General features: G+C 45.6%; 2 protein-coding genes across 9 annotated transcripts; one reads left to right on the top strand and one right to left on the bottom strand.

Moving 5' to 3' along the window:
* Positions 1 to 3,521: 3,521 nt before the first annotated feature.
* Positions 3,522 to 6,041, top strand: LOC128967670 (tubulin beta-1 chain-like). Of its 8 annotated transcripts, XM_054381865.1 has the most exons (5): positions 3,522 to 3,578; positions 4,115 to 4,223; positions 4,345 to 4,455; positions 4,874 to 5,133; positions 5,170 to 6,041. In XM_054381865.1, exons 1-5 carry the CDS (start codon positions 3,522 to 3,524, stop codon positions 5,932 to 5,934), a joined length of 1,302 nt encoding a protein of 433 aa, XP_054237840.1. In that variant the 3' UTR covers positions 5,935 to 6,041. The 8 variants fall into 8 exon arrangements, with proteins under 8 accessions (XP_054237840.1, XP_054237837.1, XP_054237839.1 ...); XM_054381862.1 differs by having other exon boundaries at positions 4,115 to 4,219; positions 4,314 to 4,455; positions 4,874 to 6,041; XM_054381864.1 differs by having other exon boundaries at positions 4,874 to 6,041.
* Positions 6,042 to 6,154: 113 nt separating this feature from the next.
* BPHL (biphenyl hydrolase like) lies at positions 6,155 to 23,066 on the bottom strand. The gene is made up of 7 exons (XM_054381785.1): positions 22,962 to 23,066; positions 20,681 to 20,784; positions 18,146 to 18,312; positions 14,840 to 14,993; positions 11,767 to 11,898; positions 8,209 to 8,332; positions 6,155 to 6,497 (listed from the first exon to the last, which is right to left on the bottom strand). Exons 1-7 carry the CDS (start codon positions 23,048 to 23,050, stop codon positions 6,410 to 6,412), a joined length of 858 nt encoding a protein of 285 aa, XP_054237760.1. The 5' UTR covers positions 23,051 to 23,066; the 3' UTR covers positions 6,155 to 6,409.
* Between the last annotated feature and the right edge of the window lie 380 nt (positions 23,067 to 23,446).

Raw genomic sequence — 23,446 nt, 5'->3', positions numbered from 1 at the left:
TCCTCTCCTTTTTTTGGCCAAACACTTGCACTGTCAGGCACAACAATCACAAGATACTTTGAAACTGCTTTTGCTCATTCATAAAAGCCTGCTCAATGATGTAGTATTTAATTGCTTCTTCAGCCTGCAGTGGGTAGTGGTTCTGAAATAGATTTTCCTTGTTGGTGTGTTATCACTAGAATTAAACACACCTCCACAATGATGCCACCCTCTTGCTGGCATAAATATTCCTCTGTCTCAAGGGCATGTGGCAAGTGACTGAGCAGCAGGTTCCAAAGGTGACCTTGCACAGGTGGGAATATGGCAGTTACCAGGTCGAAGGCAAACACTAAGCTAATGAGCAGAGGCTGCTCCTTTGAGTGCCAATAGAAAGGCTCCAGAAGTCATGTAGTCTCTCTTCCACACACCCCTGATCAATGCATGACATCACCCATCACCAATAAGAGAACAAAGCCACAGGCAGACATTTTGTGTGCTCAAGCAGCTTTTACATGTGTATGTTTGTGATTCTTTTTCAAACAATGGGGATGGGGGAGAAGGAGGAAAATGTTGTGGGATCCCTGTTGATTCCCTTGTGCATCTATCACATGAGCTCTGCTGTTGCCTTGGAAACTAGGAAGGTAGGATTTGCTGCAGGCAGGAGCAGAGTTTTGTCTGCTGAGGGCATTCCTGGGCACATGAGCTGTCTTTGTCTGGGTGGGGGAGATCTGATGATTTCATTTGCAGGTCTGAACACCAGGAATTTATAGAGCTCTGTTAAAAAAGACATTAGGGAACAATTAAATCTATTTAAACAGCATCGATGGCTTTGATTTGTTCAAGGGTTTGCCAAAATGGAAGGTTCTGTACTGACACTGAAATAATTGACATTTAATTTGCTTTGCTGTGTTTATGGATAGTCAGCTTTAGGTGAGAGGACTTGCATATGTGAACAGGTACCCCCCTGTAGGGACTCTGCTTTAAAACTTGGAGCTGCCTCCTCTCAAATTCAGTAGGGACCTACATAGATACCAATGCTGAAACATTAGAAGTTAATTTCCCATCACAAGCTCAAAACCCTTAGTGAAATAATGAGAAAGCACTGCAAATGTCCTTGTGGGAAGCAGATATTTTATCATTTTGCCCAGAAAGGTGGCAGAAGCCCTTCTGGAAGCATTACAGAGCTCTGAGCAAGCCTGACTTTGGTTGAGGATGTCCCTGCTCACTGCAGGGGATTGGACTCTCAGGGTCCCTTCCAACCCACACCAGTATATCATCTCTGAGAATATTCAGGTGCCTTCAAGAGGGGTAGCAGAAAGCCATCCAATTCTGTATATTTTGTGATGGTAAAAGCCATGTGTAATAACACCACAGACAATTCACAGAATCACAGAATGCATTGGGTTGGAAGGGACCCTCGAATGTCGTCTTGTCCAACCCTCCTTCAGTGAGCAGGGACATCTTCGGCTAGAGAAGGTTGCTCAGGGCCCCATCAAGTTTGACCTTTATTGTCTCCAAGGATGGGGCCTCCACCACAGGGCAACCTGTTCCATTATTTTACAAACCTCATTGTGAAGAATTTTCTCCTTATGTCTAACCTTTATCTACCTGGATGTAGTTTATAAACCACTGCCCCTCGTCATTGCCTTTATAAACAGTCCCTCCCCAGCCTTCCTTAGGTCCCTTTCAGATATTGAACGCCACTATAAGGTCTCCCGGGAGCCTTCTTGGGGCTGAACAACTCCAGCTCTCCCAGCCTGTCTTTGTAGGAGAGGTGCTCCAGCCCTCTGATCATCTTTGTGACCCTCCTCTGGACCTGCTCCAGCAGGTCTATGTCTTTCATGTGTTGGGGGGCCCAGAGCTGGCCACTGTGTCTCTCCAGAGCAAATTGCAGAGCTACATACTGTAAGCTGGAGCCAGTCCATGTTGGTGGCATTTCACTGCAGCTGAGGTTTCTGCACTGAGGAAGAAAAAGAGCCACAATCCATAAACAAGTCAGTGGAGCAAACCAAGAGATGGGCTCTTTTACCACATTAGTTATTATCTCACCTTTGTGAAAATCTGCTGGGTTTGAAGCTGTTCTAACTGCAATGTGATGTTGCAAGTGTTCTGTGACACTGAGCTCAATAAACCATCAGCCTTTCCTCCTGCTCCTTCCTCTTCCCTTCACAACATCACAGAAATATTGAGGTTGGACGGGTCCTCTGGGAATGGGGCAAACCTAGGCACTGGTATAGGCTGGACAGTGACTGGCTTGAGAGCAGCCCTGAAGAAAAGTACTTGGGGGTGCTGGTGGATGAGAAGTTCAGTATGAGCTACCACTGTACACTTGCAGCTCAGAAAGCCAAAGAAGAAGACACCTGATTAACACATGGCCAAGAGGGTGGTGACATCAGTGAAATTTGGGGATTTTTTGATCACAGGGAGGTTTAGACAGCTTTGTGCCTGCTGCTGACAAGAAAGAGATTCTTTCCCATGAGCTGGCAGGGCTCTTTGAGAGGCTTTTAAACTAGGTTTGAAGAGGGAAGGTGATAACACCAGGCTCACTAAAGATGAGCCTAGGGGTGGCATGCCAGTATTAGGGGAAAATTGATAGCCTAGCTAAGGTCCTACATCTACACCAGTGCACACAGCATGGGCAACAAACAGGAGGAGTTGGAAGCCATTGTGCAGAAGGATAACTATGGCTTAGTTGTCATCACAGAAATATGGCTGGGATGACTGTTGTGACTGGAATGGTGCAATGGATGGCTTTAAGCTCTTCAGAAAGGATAGGCAAAGAAGGAATGGTTGTGGGGTGGCTCTGTCTGTTGGATTGTATAGAGCTCACCAAAGGGAGAGGTGAACCAAAATGTGCACTCACTCACAAAAGGAAAATCTCCCCACAGGTACCCCAAATACATACACTCAGCAAAAAGAGAGTGACAAGCTCCCAGTCTAACGGAGATGATCTAGCTGCAAGGCTGCTTGCTGTGTGGAGACCCCCTCCCTCCAATGTCTCCCTAGTGGGATTCCACTTATACCCTGTTGAGGGTGCACTGTGGGCAATTTCTTAATTAGTTGAAGGCTGAGTCCTCCAAGCAACACAAAAGCAAGGTCAGATGTGGGCCCTGATGGCCAGTTAATGTCTGCCAGACGTCAAGCAGATCTTGATCAGCTCCTAGCCAGCCTCGTCCCTTTGTCAAGCTTTTTGTGCCTGTCAGGGCAGTTGTACCTTGCACAATGGTTTAGCGCCAGACTAGGCAGGTGGATAACGGTTAGACCCAGGATCGCGGACCTCCTTCCCAGCCAAAAAACGATCGTGTCCCGACAGACTCGGTCCCGCCCCAGCCCCGCCCCGCAGCGCCAGGCCCCACCCCACCACGGCAGGACAATGCCGCAGCCCCGCCTCGCCCCCGCGCCCCCATTGGCTGGGCGCCGCTCCGGCGTGACGTCAAGGCGGGGCGCGGCGCGGCGCCTCATTTAAGGGTGTTCGCGGGGCGCGGCCGTTGCAGCGGCGAGTGCGGGAGCAGGGGGAGAAAGCGGCGGCGGACGCTGGAACCATGCGTGAGATCGTGCACATCCAGGCCGGGCAGTGCGGCAACCAGATCGGCGCCAAGGTACGGGCGAGGAAGGGTTTCGAGGCGTGCGAGGGCCCCAGGATTGCTCTCCGGGGGTAGCAGCAGCCCTGGCCCCTAGCTGAAAAGCGGCTCCGGCCTCTCAAAGGCACCGCGGCTCTGGTTTCCGTGACTGCCGGAGGTAGGATGTGGCCAGGCTACGGTCGCTGCCTTCTCGCTATGGGAAGGAACGGGAGATGCTCAGCGTCGTGGGTAACCCCTTCCCTGGGTGTGCAGCGGATGTTGCCATCTTCTTGTGGTGGCTGGAGAATGGCGCTGTAGCTAGACAATGGAAGAAGAGCCAGGGGAGATAGCCTGTGAATCCAAGCTAGGAAAAGATGAGCTCCAGCTGCTGCTCTGCCCTTTGTAAACTCGGCTGCTGGGGCCAGGGAAGCCCTCGAGTACTGAACTACGTCACCCGGGGCAGCTGCCCTCCGTTGCAAGGAGTGGTGGAGTCTGTGGGTCATAGAGACCTGCCTGCAGTGGTGTGTGTGACTGGCGCTGGGTGGTAATTGCTGTTCTCCAACAATTTCTTCTAGTTCTGGGAGGTGATCAGTGATGAGCATGGTATTGACCCCACTGGCAGCTCCCATGGGGACAGTGACCTGCAGCTGGAGAGGATCAATGTCTACTACAATGAGGCTGCTGGTAAGCTGCTCTGATTTCACAGTACTCCCAATGGAGACAGCATTGTCTCTCCATGAAAACACAGGGAGATGGAAGGGAGCACAGCAGCAGACATGTGACACTGCTCTGGTTCTTCCGGCAGGTAACAAGTACGTCCCTCGTGCCATCCTTGTGGATCTGGAGCCTGGCACAATGGACTCTGTGCGCTCTGGCCCCTTTGGACAGATCTTTCGACCTGACAATTTTGTCTTTGGTGAGTAATTGTGCAATGGAAGAGTCTAAAAACGGGAGGGATTTCCAAAATTTGAAGTCATGCTCATGCTGGGTGAGGTCAATACCAGATCACCTCAGTTGGTTGGCTATAGTTGAGATAGAAGGAAGAAATTGTTGATACTGAAGGCAACTAGCCAAGGTTGCCCAAAGAGGTGGTAGATACCCAGTCTCTGAAAGCATTCCAAGTCAGGTTGTTTGGAGCTCTGAGCAACCTACTGTAGTTGAAGATGTCTACTGCAGGGTGTTGGACTAGATGAGCTTTTAAGGCCCCTTCCACCCAAATCATTCTACAATTCATTCAATGCTTTTATGAACCCTATGGGGCAGGAGATGTGGTATTTTCTCTGTTCTTCCTTGGCTGCTGACATAGCATCTTGTTTATGATCTCTACTTCTCAGGTCAGAGTGGGGCTGGCAACAACTGGGCCAAGGGGCACTACACAGAAGGTGCCGAGCTGGTGGACTCTGTCCTGGATGTGGTGAGGAAGGAGTCGGAGAGCTGTGACTGCCTCCAGGGCTTCCAGTTGACCCACTCGCTGGGTGGCGGCACAGGCTCTGGGATGGGCACCCTCCTGATCAGCAAGATTCGGGAGGAGTACCCCGACCGCATCATGAACACCTTCAGCGTCATGCCCTCCCCCAAGGTGTCGGACACAGTGGTGGAGCCCTACAACGCCACCCTCTCCGTGCACCAGCTGGTGGAGAACACGGATGAGACCTACTGCATCGACAACGAGGCCCTGTATGACATTTGCTTCCGCACCCTGAAGCTGACCACTCCCACCTACGGGGACCTCAACCACCTGGTGTCAGCCACCATGAGTGGCGTGACCACCTGCCTCCGCTTCCCCGGCCAGCTGAACGCTGACCTGCGCAAGCTGGCGGTCAACATGGTGCCTTTCCCACGGCTGCACTTCTTCATGCCGGGCTTTGCCCCGCTGACCAGCCGTGGCAGCCAGCAGTACCGCGCCCTGACGGTGCCCGAGCTGACACAGCAGATGTTCGACTCCAAGAACATGATGGCCGCCTGCGACCCCCGCCACGGTCGCTACCTGACGGTGGCTGCCATCTTCCGGGGCCGCATGTCCATGAAGGAGGTGGACGAGCAGATGCTCAACGTGCAGAACAAGAACAGCAGCTACTTCGTGGAGTGGATCCCCAACAACGTCAAGACGGCAGTCTGTGACATCCCACCACGTGGCCTCAAGATGTCCGCCACCTTCATTGGCAACAGCACAGCCATCCAGGAGCTCTTCAAGAGGATCTCGGAGCAGTTCACTGCCATGTTCCGGCGCAAGGCTTTCTTGCACTGGTACACGGGTGAGGGCATGGATGAAATGGAGTTCACAGAGGCCGAGAGCAACATGAACGACCTGGTCTCTGAATACCAGCAATACCAGGATGCCACTGCTGATGAGCAGGGCGAGTTTGAAGAGGAAGGAGAGGAGGATGAGGCTTAGGCTCCCTGGTATCAAAGCAACTTCTGTAAAGCAGGCATGTGGACTAAATGACTTGATCGTGATGAAGCATGTTCTCTAGAAGTGTGTCCCCAGTGATCTTCTTAGAGCTTGTGACTTTGACAGGTTTCTTGGTGTAACAGCCCTCAATCCCTGTTATTGCCATGGTTTTGTCATTTAATGGTAAGAGCACATAAAGGCATGTATTCTAGATCACGTTTCCTGTCTTTCTTAGCACTTTATTGGACAAAGAGCATCTATCTGGCCTGTTTGTAAGAAGCTTACAGACACATAGATCTTGTAGCGCAGTGTGGCGTACATTGATCCACTGAGGTTTATGTATTTTAAGTGTATTCTTCTCATGTAAATCAGTCTTATTTTATCTCATAGGATTCAAGCCTACCTGTAGCTTGAAAGAAAATGGATAGCCAAGTAAAATTCCTGAAGGCTAAACATCTCCAACGTGTTACAGTTCACATCAGCGTAGGAAATCTTCCACTTCCCTGTTGAAGTCCTCTGCAAAGCGTAGGTGTAAGTTGTGCTTTCCTTCTGGCATCAGAAGCAATCTTAAAGAAAAAAAAATCCAATGGGGACTGTAGATCTGTATGCTGTGAGCATAAGTGATTATTTGTTGTCTTTCCCTTGATCTTGGTTACTCAAATGCAGAGCTGTTTGAAGTACAGAACTCTTGCTTTAAGTCCCCTCTCTCTCTCTGTGAACCCCACAGCAAGAGTAACTAGCACATTGCTTGCCCTTTTGTCCCACATTGCTTTAGGGCTGTTTTTTTGGAATCTTTCTGATAGTTTGCAAAGAAAATTAAGATTCCAGAACACTGCATCCTGGAGTAGTAGGTGAAGTATGAGTGTTTTCTCTTTGAGAGGTTGTACTAGGCAGTGAAGAAACTGGAGAGATCACTACAGAAGCATAGATTTTGTGTCACTGCCCAAACCTAGTTAGTGCTTGAACTTTGTCTACTCTTCCTGGAAAAAGACAGTCCCAAACTAAAATAATTAGTTTAAGTTAAAAGGGAAGATTGGACTTCTTCAGCTACAATGAAAGCTTAAAAGTAGCACATGGAGAAGGTTCAGTCTTTAATAGTGATATGAGTGTGACAAGCCCAAAATGCTTGCTGCTGCTTTCCACCTGGGGGAAGAACTTGACACACCAAGTATGTCTTTCTAACACTTCTTTAACACTGTTAGTCTGATTTCTGATGAAGACACACATAGAGGAGCATGAGGACATGCAAAGAATCACAATTTATTGCCTAATGACTCCTAACTGTTTCCTCAGCTTGTCTTCCAAAGAGGAGCTCTCAGATACTGGTGTAGGTTTTGTGATTTGCCTTAGCATCTGGAGTGTTTCATAGTTTAGTCATACTTAATGATTGGTGTTCTGAACAGGGCATGTGGCAGTACTAACAAGCAGACATGGAGTAAAATACCTGCATGTGACTGGGAAAGTTTCTTGTTCTCATCTTTCCTATGGTGTAATTAATTCCTATGAACGTCACCCAGTTTTTCAGAATAAAGCAGTTTGTATACTCTGCATTCATAGTAATAAGGTTTGTGCTCCTAATTTTCTCTCATGTTAATCATCACAGTGTTGTTAAGCAGTAATACAACTCTTGGATTTGTGTGTAAATCCATGAGGAAAATTCAGCTGATGAAACCCCACCTTTTTATAGGAAGCATTTCTGGGCTTTTCAAAGAAGCAGGTGTTGGCTCAAGATTTTTCTCAGTGATAAAGTAGCATCTATGAGAAGAGTTGTATGCTTATTCTTGTTCTGCTTTTATGGAAAATCACTGAAAATTCATGGGACTGTTGGAAAACAAAAATGCTTGAGGTTGCTCACATTGACAAGGCAAAGCAGACATCAGTATCCTGGGCTTCTCTAATAACTGGTAATACCTCTGTTCATGGCATTTAATTTCACTGCTTTGCTGAATGGGATGGATGTGAGGTCTCTTGCAGTAAAAGGAATGCAGTGGCCATGAAGAAAGAAACTATCCCGTTTTGATAAATGTTGGGGTGTTGTTCTGTGTCAAGTAGAAAAAGGAAAAGGATCTTACTTGGTGGACAAGGACTTCAAGAAGTTAATTCAAACATTATATAGCAAGAAAGATCCACCTATGCTGTTTGCACTGCAGCTTGCTCAGGAAGTTTAGAATACCTCTGTGGCACAGACACCTTGTCCCTGTCCTCTTGGTTTTCTACACCAGGGATTTGAACTGCTTCATTTCTTCAACAATGGGTTATAAATACTCCATAACTTACCGAGAGCCTTTGATGTGCTTGTGAATGTATTCTGCGTGAGGCTGTGGAACCAAAGGGTCTTTCACTCCATGAATTATAAATGTGGGACACTTAATATCTGGCAGAAGCTCTTGGCAGATACTACCTAGGGAGAAAAATGAAGGTCATGCTTTGTTTTCAAACAGTATGAAACACAAACTGCTTCTGTAAAGGATTGTGATTGCCACTGGGTCTTGGCTATTGCCTCTTCCTTGTGGATAGTATGAAATTGATGCAACAGTGTAATTAGGACTATAATCAATATTTTTTCCTCCAAAATCTTTCTTTCCTGAAATTGGCTTCATTAATGGGCACTTGCACAAAGGGATAAAGTGAATGGAGTACTTCTGCCCCACGTTTTATAGAATCATTTTAGTTGGAAAAGACCTCTAAGATCATGGCATCCAACCATTATCTAACCCTGCCAAGGCTGGTGCTAAACCACAGAATCTCCTGAGGTTGGAAGAGACCTTTGAGATCATCAAGTCCAACGGCTTGCTAAGCTACTATCACTAAACCGTGTCCCATGCAGGTCTCTTTCCTTGCCAGTTCTTCTTTTGGGACATGAGCATGGCTTGTTCCTGTGCCTTTAAGACTTCCTTCTTAAATAGTTGCCAGCCCTCCTTGACTCCTTTGTCCTGCAAGATGGCATTCAAAGGGATTCTGTCAATCGATCTGAACAGGCCAAAATCTGCCCTACAGAAGTCCAAAGTGGCTCTTCTGTTACCCCCCCCTCCTTACTTCCCTGACAATTGAAAACTCTCTAATTTTGAGGTCACTGTTTCTAAAACATCTTCCAGCTGCTACATTTCCTACAAGTCCTTCCCTGTTAACAAGCAGCTGGTTCAGGAGGGCTCCCTCCCTAGTTGGTTCCTTCCCTAGCTGTGTTAGGAAGTTCTCCCACACGCTCAAGGAACCTCTGGGATAGTTCCCTCTCTGCGGTATTGTATTCCTAGCAGGCATCCAGGAAGTTGAAATCCCCCACCAGCTGCTTGTAGAGAGCTTCATCAGCCTCATCATCCTGACTGCATCTGGAATGTTGTATCCAGTACTGGGCCCCTCAGTTCAGGAAGGACAGGGAACTGCTTAAAAGAGTCTGGTGCAGAGCCACAAAAATGATTGAGGGAGTGGAACATCTTCCTTACAAGGAGAGACTAAGGGAGCTGGAGTTCTTTAGCTTGGAGAAGAGGAGACTGAGAGGTGACCTCGTTCATGTTTATAAATATGTAAAAGGTGAGTGCCAAGAGGATGGAGCCAGGCTCTTCTCGGTGATGCCCAATGACAGGGCAAGGGGCAGTGGGTGGAAGTTGAGGCATAGGAAGTTCCATGGAAACATGAGGAAGAATTTTTTCACTGTGAGATGATCAAACACTGGAAAAGGCTGCCCAGGGGATTGTGAAGTCTCCCTCTCTGGAGATACTCAAAACCCACCTGGATGTGTTCCTGTGTGATCTGGTACAGGTGATCCTGCTCTGGCAGGGGGGTTGGATTAGATGATCTTTTGAGGTCCCTTCCAACCCCTAACATCCTGTGATTCTGTATGCATGTACTTCAGTTGAGCTAATGGTTCTGCCACCTATTTAGGAAGAGTGACCCTAGTTCCCATGAGGCTTTTCACTGATGCTTCCATGATGACCAGTCCATCAGCTCCTATGTCTTTAGTGACACACTGATCTCTGTTCCTCACCTCCACTGGAGCCTTGGCCACCTCCCAAACCTCACTAGCACACTGTCCCACAGGTTATCAGCATGCCACTTCCAGGCTTCTCTCCAGCAAGCCTGGTTTCATCCCCAACCCCTTTCAATTCTACTTTAAAGTCCTGTTGATGAGCCCTGCTAGCTCTTGCTTCAGGTTCCTTTTCTTCCTTTGAGATAGGCCCTTCCTATCTGTTGCCAGCAGGCCTGGTCAAAAAAGCCAAAGTCCTGCTGCTGACACCACTCACAAAGCCAGGCACTTATTTGCTGGCTCTTCCTGGTTCTACCTTCATGATTCCTTGCAAGTGGGGGGACGGAGGGCAGGAGGGCTCTGTTAGAGGGTAGGAGGAAGAGTAAACAGTAAATTTAGGTCATTTACCTAAGGACATAGCTGAGAATCAAACTATTTCCTCATTTGTAGTCCTAAAACTGTGTTGCACTACAACCATCAGATTATATTTACTTCAAAAGCACAGAACAGCAAGAAGAATCTTGAATTTTGCAGCTTCATGAAACTTCTGTCACCTTCTAAAAGTTAATTTCTTAGGGCATTTCACACTAAAAGCCATCTCATATAAGGCAAAAATTGTCTATTTCTTTAAAAAAGCGTGAGATTTTGTCCAACAAAGGCCTTGTCCTCCTTTTTTCTCTGACAGGTTTCATTAACCCCTTTTCTTGTACTAGCCATATCTGCATCTTTTATGTAGTGTGTCCTAACTTTAATTCTAAGGAGGCCTCCTCAGGCTACCCCTGGACAAAACTAGGTCTGATGGTTCTTCATCTTTCTTGGCCATCATTTCACTTCTCCCAGTGTCTGACTCTGTCACAGCCTCCGGGTAATTCAGCTCCTTGTTACACGTTTCCATGTGTCTTCAATTTTGGACACACCAGCTAACAATCTCTGAGGTATGTGCAGGCAGTAAAAGGATGTCACAGCCAGAGTGTCACCAGCCTGGGCTTGGATTTAAGAATAAAGTAGCTTTAAGGCAGAAAGTGTAAAATAAATCAGGTCATAATTCATTATATCACTCTACTGGGAGAAATTCTAGTAACATCTTGCTGGTCCTGTGCAAAACTTTATGGAAAAACAGGCAGTGAAGAAATGTTTTCCTTGTAGTATGTGTCACCTCCTGTATCTCATTCCAAGAGCTACAGAAAAGCATTAAGAGAATTCCATCCTCCTTGGTTTATTTGTTTCTGCTTTAGACAAATTAAAAGCAGTTTTCCACTGAATTAAAACAGAACTCCAGTTATTCCTCATGGTATCCTTGGCCGTAAAAATCTGTGTAGAGGAGCTGCAGAAATCTTCAGAGATTAACATTTAATAATTATCTTGTCTAATTTAACTCTTTTTTTTTTTTTTTTTTTTATTTTTAAGCACTCTGAGGTGTGTCAGGAGTGTTTTTAAAAGGCGTTTTGTTAATTGCAAGATCTCAAAACCGGAACTTCCTTCTTTTTAAACTTGTTATCTGCTAGGTTTGAAATAGTTCTTCAGCTCCTGCTTGCAGGAACTGGAATGAACACACTTTTGGGATATCCTAATGCCACCAACAACAGTGAGGGACCGGAGAGGAGCTCAGCCTGCACAAAAGCAGTGTTTTAATGTTGTTTTGTGGTGGAATAAGGGCAGAGACACATCAGCTAATGTTTTCCATAAATGTGTTTTCCTCCTGTACTTTTCTGGTTCTGTGAACCATCTACAAAGTAATTGCTTTATTCAGGAGTGTGAGCCAGTCCCAGCTTTTAATACCGTGAGCAGAGTTCCTTCCTTTACTGGCTGCTAGGCTTTTATCCAGAGCTGGCTACTCCTACAACTGCTGCAGTTTCACTCCACAAAAGCCTTACCGCCTGCTTTTTCAGTGAAGCGAGATATTCCATCTACCCAAGCCTCACACGTTTTGGCAAAGTACTTCTGTCCATACATCTCTTCCAACGGTTTCTTGACCTTTTCACTCCATTTTGAAACATCTCGGATACCTACACAAAACGACATGGACATACGTTAGGTCCTTTCCAGCAACAAGACAGGACCCAGGGATGTCAACACCTACCACGAGTAAGTTTTCAGACTGGACTGCAGATGTGTAGCTCAAACCTGAAACTGCACTGGATGGTTATAGGGAATTCACAGTATGGAAAGGGTATTAAAAAAAAGGAGTTTTGTGTTCTCTGCTGAGGTTTCTCTGAGTTGCTGCCTTGTTTCTATGGTCACAAAGAATAATAGAAAGTAATCTATGATTCTATGATTCTAATCATCAAAGGACAGGTCTTCTAAAAAGTGGCTGAGGAAACTGGAGTTGTTTAGACTAGAGAAAAGGAGGCTGAGGGGAGACCCTCTTGCTCTCTGCAACTCCCTGAAAGGAGGTTGGAGCCAGCTGGGGGTGGGTCTGGTCTCTTCTTTCTTGTAACAAGTGATAGAATAAGAGGAAATGGCCAGGGAAGGCTTAGGCTGGATATTAGAATAAACTTCTTCACTGAAAGGGTTCTCAAACACTGGAACAGGGTGCCACCTGAGATGATTGAATACCTGGAGGTGTTTGAAAGACATAGAAATGTGGTGCTGAGGGATGTGGTTTAGTACCAGCCTTGGTAGAGCTGGATAATAGTTGGGATTCAATCCTGAAGGTATTTTGCAAGCAAAATGATTCTATGATTCTATGACTCAGTCCTAAAACTTGTGATTTTCCTTCTTGGAGGGCTTGTAGGAGAGAAGCTACAGGAGACATCTTGTGTATAAAAAAGGGACTGTTTCATAACAATTCCTCTTTATGTCCTCCAGCCTTTTGCTCTGGCTCATGGATGGAAGCTCTTCCACGCCTCCTACCAGTACTGAGAGGAAGGAAGCTCTTACTAAGGCATTCCAGCAGGCTGATATCATGGTACATTTGCCATGGTCTTACGGAAAAACAAGCAACTCAGTAGAGTCCTCTGATTCATGGCAGGCTGGCTAAAGCTGTGTAAATAAATCTGACATGATAGTCTAATCTGACTTACCTAGTTTCCCCCCCTCAAATTTTCGGTACTGCTCACAAAACAGATGTCCACAAGGGTGACTTGCACTGAACTACATCTCAACTGCGTGACTCTGTATAGCTAAAACCCAAAACAGTGTTGGCATAGCAGAGAACTTGAAAGAGATGTAAAAAGCACTGAGTCATCAAACAGCAATACATGCCACTAGCAAAGCTTTTAATTGGTTTCAAATGAGAATTAAGGGAAGAAAGGAGGTAGGTGCTAATTAACAAACAGAACCTGTCCAGACAAATGAGAAAGGGAGCAGTGACTGAAAGGGTTTTATAACAGCAGCTGGTTGGAAATACGTTTGCTCACCCCAGGCTGGCTGCCACTGAACAGGTGTTTCCCTTATAGAATCTACTGGCTTATCCTTGCAGTTGGCCTTAATCTAAGAAGAGGAGGGGGGGAAAATGCCCTTTTCTTCCTATCAAACCCTTCACTGGAGCTGATGGTCCACTTATTGAAGGCTGCTGCTCTGAACTTCGTCATGCAGAGAGTGATGTGGTAAGCACCAGTTCCTGAAGAAACCACAGCTCAGCACTGCAGTGGGTGCTCATTGTAAAATGAGACTTTTAAAAATTAGTGTTATTTTTTTATATTTTAGCATGCTGTCTAATAGTAACTGATGAGCATTCCGTAATTGTAGAAGAAAAACTTCATACACACAAAAAAAACCCCTCTTCTATAGAGGTAAAAGGCATTTTGCTTACTGAACTAGCTGAAGGAGACAGTCAGATTTCACTAGAGGTTGAAATCAAAGTCCATCTGATTAAATGAAGCCATACTGGGCTACATTTGCTGTAAGCCTGCATGGTTCAGTCCTTGAATTTCTGTTCTCGAAAGCAAATGAGGTCTCCCTATGAGTTAAACACCACTTTTTACTGTTTTTCTTTACAGTGATAAATGGTCAGATTCTGTTTCATGTGATTGGAATAAGGATCAGAAATCTTAAGTTTCTTTGCCTTGCAAAGGTTTTGTAACCACAGTAATTAACTTTAAAGGAATGCAAATTAGAAAGGCATCCTCAGAGATTTACTTGAATGATTCATTTGCTTCCTGAACTCAAATGGTAAGTTATGAGCTTGTTTTCTTACTGTCTATGGATTATATAGGCCCCAGAGGCAAAAACCATTGTGTGTGAGCTCAGAAATTTTCTGTGGATATTGCTTAAAGGTCAGGCAAGATGTGAGAATAGAAATCAGGCCAGGAGGAAATAATATTATTTGGAGTTTATCCTTAGGAATTTGTTACAGCCACAAAAAAATGACTTTCTGAAAACCAATGATAAGGTCTTCTAGCTTCTGCTTTTCAGTGGTGTAAGGTGGTAAGGACTTGTTAAAAAGACTGTTGTATTATCCTTTTGGGGAGTTTCTCACTATGACTTAAATCATAGAATCATAGACTGGTCTGGGGTGGAAGAAACCTTTGAAGGTCATCTAGTCCAGCCCCCTGCAGTCAGCAGGGACATCTACAACGAGAGCAGGTTGCTCAGAGCCCTAGACAGCCTTCCAGGGATGGCTCTCTGGGCAGGCTGGGCCAGTGTCTCATTGTAAAAAATACCTTCCTTCCATCTAGTCTAAATCTCCATCTTCTAGTTTAAAACCATCACTCCTTGTCCTGTAACCACAAGCCCTGCTAAAAAGTCTGTCCCCATCTTTCTTATCAGCTCCACCAAGTATTGAAATGCTGCAGCAAGGTCTCCCTGGAGCCTCCTCTTCTCCAGGCTGAACAAACCCAGCTCTTAGCCTGTCCCTCTCCTCAGGAACTTGGTGAATTTTTTGCCCTGTTACTTTAGGTTTGGTGTGTCTTCAGCTCTCCAGTTAGATGTGACCTGGCTAAGATCCCCAGGTCAAGAAGAAATGAAAGTAATTCTTTTAGGGTAAGGTATTCAGCTTGTACATACCATTATAAATTCTCACATCCTCTTGAGTAACGCTGGCATTTGCTCCCCAGACCACCAGCTTGTGGATGAGAGCTGGATACTTTGCGGCCGCAATGAGTGCTGTAATTCCACCATCACTCCAGCCCAGTAAAGAGAACTTCTTGAACTTCAGTGCCTTGATTTGTAAAAGAAAGTTGTAAGTACATCATCTACTGGTTTTATGAGCAAATAAGAAGTGCTGGATAGTTTTAAGAAATTCATAGTACGGAAAGGGTGTAAAAAGGGAGTTTTATGATCTCTGCCAGGGTCTCTCTGAGTTGCTGCCTTGTTATTATGGTCACAAGAAACAAGAGAAAACTAATGGAGAACAGGTCTTCTGAGGAGCAGCTGAGGGAACTGAGGTTCTTTACTCTAGAGAAAGGAGGCGTAGGGGAGACCACCTCACTTTCTGCAATTCCATGAAAGGAGGTTGCAGCAAAGTGGGGGTCCATCTCTTCTCCCTAGTAACAAGTGGTAGGATGAAAGGAAATGGCCTCAGGTTGGGCCAGGGTAGGTTTAGGTTGGACATTAGGAACAATTTCTTCCCCAAAGGGTTATCCAGTCCTGGAACAGGCTGCCCAGGGCAGTGGTGGTCTGCTTGTAAACCTATGCTGAAGTGAGGCATAACCTTTATCACTAGAATGCTTTCCTGGTTTTGGCTTCTTCCTTGGTATGAGGTTCAGTGTAGCGATGCTCAATACTGGATTTCACTTTGCTATGCCTTAATTACTAAACAGAAAAGAAAACAGGTAGCAGAAAGAAAAAGACATAAGAAGTAAGAGCTAACAGCAAGGAAAGAGAAAAGTTGATCACAGATTTGCCCTGGCCTGCTGAAAATGTAGTTACCTGTGACCAACTTTCAATACCATGCTGCTGAAGGGTTGCTGGAGTCTTGGCAAGTTGCAGAGGCTGGCAGCAGTGCTCCTAAAGCTTAAGGTTTTGCTGTTGCTGCTGCTGTTGCCTACTGCCAACAGCAAATTATGGATCTCAAAGTGTGCTGATGGCTGGAAGAGCTGATTAAAATTCTTGTTCTTCATGACAGGTTATTTGCCAATGCTTCAGCTGAGATCTGTTTGCCTCCAGCACTTGTCTTTACTAGTCATTACCCTGATGCATTCTCTGAGTTGTCTCAGGATGCCTTTCAAGCATGAGGAATTTAATGTAGCCTTTGGAGCCTTCCAAAAGCCAATGCAATGTAAGAGATGTGTTGATATGGCATGCAGGTTTGGTTGTTTTAATCTTTAATTACTTAAGGTACAGGCTTCTGCCTAACACTGCTAATATGCTGAGGGCAGGTTGCACAGCTCAGTTCTGGGGGTGGATTTTGTGATGCCTTTGCCCTGTGAGTAAACCAAATCTCTTTGGAGATCCACAGATTTTTGCCCTCCATCTAGGCCTGCGTGAAATGCAATCGATGATCACATACATTGTGACAGAAGTAGCTTACACCAATGAGTTGCAACACAACAGCACTCTGTACTATGTGCTTTAACTGGAGCACAGGGAGCATATCACAAATAAGGGCTGCAGCTGATCTGCAAAATCTTGGAGAAGTCCAAGCTTGTCATTTTGCCAGGACAGCAGCTCTGAAGAGCAAGAACCTCTTAAATATCCACACTAATTATTTCCATGATTGTTTTAATGCTGTTGGCCTTTGCAGCATTAGGCACTGAGATGGAGTGAACTTATTTGCAAAATAAACTTATTTGCATGATATTCCTTTTATGTCAAGTAAGCTCTTTCACAGAATACACATGGTGATAGAGAGCAGTGTCACCTGCATCAAGGTGCACAGTTCCAGCCTGAGTTACTTCATAGAGACCTTGCAACACTCCCAGCTCCTGCAGAGATGCCATCTTCTGAAGGAGCCTCTGAAGCCACCTATATGGAGGGGTTATTTGGCTCAGTGTAGGCCACCTGATGTATGCAAACAGTGAGTCATTATAAAGCCCTTGTCAGGAGTGACAACTGGAAATTCTAGTTGGGATGAGTCCTTTAGGTTATGCTAAAATACAAGCAAGTTATCCATGCTTGGGAAGGTCTTAATGATTTGTTGTTAGATGCTTCTATCAATCACAGAATCACTAAGGTTGCAAAAGACCTCCAAGATCATCAGGTCCCAGCTGTTAAGTCAGCACTGCCAGGTCATCACTAAACCACATCCCTAAGCACCATATCTACCTGGCTTTTAAATCTCTCGAGGGATAGGCATTCCACCACTGCCCTAGGCAGCCTGTTTGAGGGCTTAGCCACTCTCTCAGGGAAGAAACTGTTCCTAATGTCCAAGATCAGTTCCTCATCCTGTTGCTTATTGTCTTAGAGAAGAAACTGACTCCCTCCTTGCTACAAACTTCTTTCATAAAATACTATGTCTCATTATTTTTGGCAGCTTTTGAGGCTGGCAGGCTGCTACCCTGTTGGACTGGAAGCTACATGGTTATGTGCTCTCTAGGGACAGCTCTGGTTTCTATGTTGCATTTATTAGTATTTGAACAGAGGCAGGGGTAGGGGTTACAGCCATTTAGATGGAAAATTCGTCACCTATCCCTGGCAGCATCTTTATTTTCTTTGTTAGCAAGGCAGAAGAAATTGATGATACACAGTGCAGAGAGATTGGTTTTATGGTTAGAGGGCAAAACTAGGCCTTAATCCTGATTCTACTGTCAGATTTACTTTGTTTTGCTATGCAGAACACTCAAGGAAGGCTGCATTTGCAGTTTCAAAGGATTGCTGCTTATTACAGAAATATAGTTGAAATGACTGTCTGAATTTTGTCTTTTTCTTTTCTTTTTTTTTTTATTTTAATGCTCTGCCAACATTCTTAGCGTGAACAAAGAGATGGCACAGCATAATGTAACAAAACCAAATTCATAGAATCACAGACTGGCTTGGATTGGAAGAGATCATTAAAGGTCATCTAGCCAAACCTCCCTGCAGCCAGCAGGGATGTCTTCAGTTACAGCAGATTGCTCAGACCCCCAGACAGCCTCATCTGGAATGGTTCCAGGGATGGGCCATCTACTACCTCCCTGGGCAACCTGGGCCAGGGTCTTGCCACCCTCACTATAAAACATTTCTCCCTTCTCTCTTGTCTGAATCTCCCTCTTTTAGTTTAGAAACACCACCCCTTGTTGAATCACAACAGGCCCTGCTAAAAAGTCTCTCCTCATCTTACAGGCCTCTTCAAATACTGGAAGGTGCAGTAAGTTCTCCTTAGATCCTTCTCTGGGCTAAACAACCCCAACTCTCTTAGCCTGTCTTCATAGGAGAGGCATAGAACAGATTTACCTGCATAAGATCCACAGCATCTTTGGCATCCCGCTCAAAGAAATCTGGAGGGAAGTCTCGAGATGGAGGAATGGACTGCCCATAACCCCGAGGATCCCAAGCAACTATTGTAAAAAGCTGCTTATTCATAGACTTCAGCTGTGGTCCAAAATCAGTTTGGCCGCTCCCTAAAACATCAGCAGTTTTTGGTTAAACCATAAAACATACATAGTGTAGTACTCACAGAATCATAGAACGGTTGCGGTTGGAAGGGACTTACTGGGGCCTGGAGCTGAGCTTTAAATCCTTCATTGCTGAGGGGACAGTGGTGACAGCTAAAGTTGTGATTTCTCTAATGTGCATGTTACCAAAATTAGCCACAATTTTCCTGATGCAGAACAGCTGCTTTTATTGACGGCTTAAAACTTCAAAGGATTAAGAACTGAGGTACTCCAGTCTGTGGCACTAGATCTCTATAAACACTCACATGAAGGTAAGACTGCAAATCCTTTCTTATTTGCATTATGGTCATGTGATAACTGTATCCCCTGCTACTCAGGGTCACGGAATCATTCAGGCTAGAAAAGACCTTTAAAATCATCAAGTCCAACATCAGCTCAACGCTGTGAAGCTCATTGCTAAACCATGTCCCTCAGCACCACATCTACACAGCTCTTAAACCCCTCCAGGGATGGCAACTGCATCACTGCCTTGGGCAGCCTATTCCAGGGTTTGACAGCCCTTTGGGGGAGAAATCGTTCCTTATGTGCAACCTAAACCTCACTTTTTACTAAGAAGGGACTCACACACACACACCTCCCTCACTCCCGGATCAAGCATCTTTTCAGGAAGTTGTAGAGTGGGAAGTCTCCTCTGAATCTCCTTTTCTTTGGGTTGAACAACCCCACCTCTCTCAGTTGCTCCTCACAAGACTTGTTCTACAGACACTTCACCAGCTTTCTTGCTCTTCTCTGGACAAGTTCCAGCACCTTGATGTCCTTCTTGGAGTGAGGGATCCAAAACTGAACCCAGTATTTGAAGTGTGGTCTCACCTGGGGGACAATCACTGTCCTAGTCCTGATTGCCACACTGCTGCTGATGCAGGCTACGATGCTGTTGGTCTTGACCATCTGGGCACACACTGGCTCATCTTCAGCAGCATGTGTTTTCTCAGGGCTTTTTTCATTAGAAAGAGAAACATCACTTCTAATTTAGTCTGGTTTACAAATAATCTAGAGACTAATTAATTTTCTTGAGCTAAAAACACTTAGCTGGTTGCCATGAGACACTTATTTTTCTGTTAACAACTGTAAGTAGTGCACAATAATAGCGAAAACTTAGTACAAAGGGAAGAAGCAGGTGACAGTTGGAATGTAAAGGTTACCCTGTCATGCTGCCCAAAGATAATAAACCATAAACTTCATAATGGTAAAGATACTAAGCATAACTAGTACTGTTTGTAATAATGCTAACTGAACAGTAACAATGTACACCTAATGAAAATAATATTACAACTGGAGGACAACAAGTTCACCATGAGCCAGCAACGTGCCATCATGGCTAAAGATAATGGTCTCCTGGGGTGCGTTAAGAAGAGCATGACCAATAGGTTGAGGGAGGTTCTCCTTCCCTCTATTCTGCCCAAGTGTGGCCACATCTACTGGGTCCAGTTCTGGGCTCCCTAGTTCAAGAAAGACTGGGAAGTACTGGGAAGATAACAGCAGAGGCTACAAAGTTGCTGAGGGAAGTGGAGCATCTCTTTGAGGTAGAAAAGCTCAGAGGCCTGGGGCTGTTTAGCCTCGAGAAGAGTAGTCTGAGAGGGGATCTTCTCAGTGCTGATCAAGAGCTAAACAGCAGGGATAAAAGTATGGGGCCAGACTCTTTTCTAGTTGTGCCTGGTGACAGGACAAGGGGCAACAGGCACAAACTGGAACCCAGGAAGTTTCATCTGAACATGAGGAAAACCTTTGCTGTGGGGGTGCCAGAGCACTGGAGCAGGCTGCCCAGAGTGGTTATAAAGTCTCCTTCTCTGGAGAGGTTCCAAACCTGCCTGGACACTGTAATCCCAGGCAACCTTCTGTGGGTGGCCCTGCTTTAGCAGCAGGGTTGTCCTAGGTGATCCAAAGAGGTCCCTTCCAACCCCCACCAAGCGCTGCATTAGGTCTGTTAATTCACTGGGAACACATCTAGTTTCTAAAAGGAATGTGTAATTCAGTGCCAATTAGAGCAGACCTGATATTTTTAATGCTCTGTGATTTTGCACCTTGTTTAGCTTATTGCCTGCCACGTGTGCTGGACATTCCCTTTGCACAGTTAAGTCCCAAAATGTGGGTGACTATTATGCCCATCAAGACTTTGCACAAAAGGTGCTCAGTGAGGTAAATAAAATCTTCAAATGCTGTGAACTAGTTGCAATAACTCTGCCTTTTCCTCTCTGTGCAGCAGTATTTTAATGTCAAACTTGCAGACATTACAAATCAGTTTTGTGCACTCAGGCTTGAGACAGGCTGGTGAAAGAGGTGGCTGCTCTACAAAGACAAGACAAAATTTCCAGACCCAGCATGCCAGGGAGCAGAAGAACCGCATGGCTTCCTTCTCCTGTCTGCTGATAGTGCAGGTGGACTCCATTCACTTGGATTTTAGCAGATGTTACTGAAGTACTGAGGGGGAAAGAGAAAGGGAAACAGAGTTAATTCTCATTCCTGCATGGTCACTCAAGGAATATGGAATAATCACTTTCTCTAGATATTAATGACAATACAGTGAGATTTAAATGGGTCACTTACCTTTTGGAGTGTACAGAAGACTAAATAAAACCCTTGTCAGGAGCAGAGAAATATTCAATTGTGAGCATTTGTATTTAGGTTTCACAAATGCATCTAAATGACTTAAAGGGCAAGGGGGGGGAAAGTCTTGACTGTGCTACAAGGAGAACATAAAAGCAGCTTTACATGGCTACAGAAATGCTTTGAAAGAAATCCAGTAGACAAGAAACCTCATTCTGCCACAGCAGAACTTCTGAAATTCTGGTGTTGACCTTATCATGTGGAAAGGCTGAGAAATTTGGGGCTTTTTAGCCTGGAGAAGACTGAGAGGGGATCTTCTGAATGCTTATCAGTAGCCAGAGGGTGGGGGCAAGAGGATGGGACCAGACTCCAACCTCCTTTCAGGTGAATGTAGAGAGAAAGAAGGTCTCCCCTGTGCTTCCTTTTCTCCAGGCCAAACAACCGCAGCTCTCTCAGCCACGCCTCACAACATTCATGCTCTAGACCCTAGTTCTCAGTTCTCACCACAGCAAATGAGTACGTTGTTCTTACTACATTTTATAGGAATATGTGATTAACTGTGTTTAATTAGGTAAATAGTTGTTCTATCACCCAGTATCTCCCACCTTTGAGAAAGGGAATAGGGAAAAGGAAAGGAGACCAATGGGCTGAAATGGAAACAGATTTAATAATGCAATAACTACTACTAATATTATTTAAGTAATATTAAGTACACAGTTATACTCAGCTCATGTAGTGATTTTTTTCTTTTATTTTGATTAATAACTGCCCAATCCACTTCCAGTTTCTAACACACCAGAAATAAACACCATCTTGTTACCTTTTCTTACCAAAGATTACCAACGCCTAGTTTTAACAGACAAAGGATGTATGTTCCATTTTTCTGGTTCAGATGCTGGGGATTTTCATGTGTTGGTAGTTTTTCATTTATTTGTGTTATTTTACACAATTCTACATTTTTGGAGGTTAATTATTAACAGCCAGAGCTTGAGAATTTTGCTGAGTTTGTGAGAAGCTTTTTTTTTGGATTGTGTCTCAGGGTAAAGTCCAGTGAATCTGGGAGTTTAACACAGACAGCATTTTCAGTTCTTTCTGGACTAAGAGTTGGGTATTTCAGTGTGATGAGAAAATGGCTAGACCTAAGATGGATTTGGTCTTCCTTACAGACTTCTGAAATAACTTCAGTAGTATTCTCAGCATGATGACCTTGCTTCCATCAAGTTTTCTTAAAGACTGTATTGGTTGGCATGATCATAAATGATGTTAAAACAAAACTCAACCCACTATTTTGTAACTGAATTAGTAATGTTAAAGTTTAAAGCTCTCCAAGAAGTGCTAGATACATACTGCCTAGGTTTATCAAGACAGCACAGATGCAGAATAGGCAGATCTTGTACTGTGCCTTGCTGGATGCCACACTCAAGCTCATATTCTGTAGCAGCACATCTTAAACTGGGAACTACCTTTCTCTTCCAGTAGTGCTACAATACAACCTAGTCATTATCTCTGTGTGTGTTTGTGTAAAATGGTATTATGTCTGCCTTCCTTACTAGGATTTGCAGAATAAGCAGCATTATATACATGTCTTTTCTTTGCAGCCCCCAAGAAACACCATTGCAGGTGTCAGAGGACGTTCAACAGCCTTGCAGAGGGAAAATGGCAGAAGGGAGGGTGACACTGACAGAAGGGGCTTTACAGGGCGAAATGGACTGGGAGAAGGAAAAGTGACAGACACTGACACGAAGGGGCTGTGGAGCTTACACAGCTCCGTGCAGCAAAGAGAAAGCAGTGAAAGAAAAGGCTTTTCCTTCCCAAGCCAGACCACCCTCCTCAGCTAACTGCAGAAACAGGTTACCATCAGCATCCCCACCTTGTCACTTCACAACTGCTAAATCGCCTTGTTCACCGCTGCCCCGTCCTTCCCTCTCGGCCCCCCTCCCCCGGATAATGACATCCACTTGGGCCTGTCAGATGTCACCTTCCGACCGCTGCGGGCTGAGGGAAGGGACGATCACGGCAAAAAGGGGTAGGGAAACGGTTGAGAGTATTACCCATAGCAGGCAGCCGGTCCCAGGGGTTTGAGCGGCGGCTGCAGCAGCTGCAGCGCCCGGAGGGCCCGGCCCAGGCCCGGCCGAACCATTTTTCCTACTAAGGCCGCCCCGGCAGGGAAGGGGAGAGCAGAGAAGAGGCCGAGGCCACCTCCGCCACTCCCTCTTCCTCTCCCTCGCCCGCCGGGGCTGCCGCTCTGCTCTGGCGCCGCCAGCCCGTCCGCTGCCCGCGCTCTGATTGGCTGCCGCTAGTGTCACTCGAGACGAGGCGGCCATTATTTGAGGGCGAGGCTTTCGGTTTCGTCCCGCCTCCCTCCTCTCAAGTCATTTTCCTCAGACGCAGCGGGTCCCTTGGTCGCACCTGTGACACCCAGATGGGAAGCAGCTGGCGGTGCTAGCAGACAACAGGCTCCCTATGAGCCAGCAACATGCACTCGTGGCCAAGACGGCCAACGGTGTTCTGGGGTGCACCAAGAAAAATGTGGCCA

Source organism: Indicator indicator, chromosome 6 (genome assembly GCF_027791375.1).
Source record: "Indicator indicator isolate 239-I01 chromosome 6, UM_Iind_1.1, whole genome shotgun sequence".
In the NCBI taxonomy this organism is placed as follows: Eukaryota; Metazoa; Chordata; class Aves; order Piciformes; family Indicatoridae; genus Indicator; species Indicator indicator.
The sequence above is the reverse complement of the archived record's forward strand: the minus strand, read 5'-3'. Positions and strand labels throughout refer to the sequence as shown.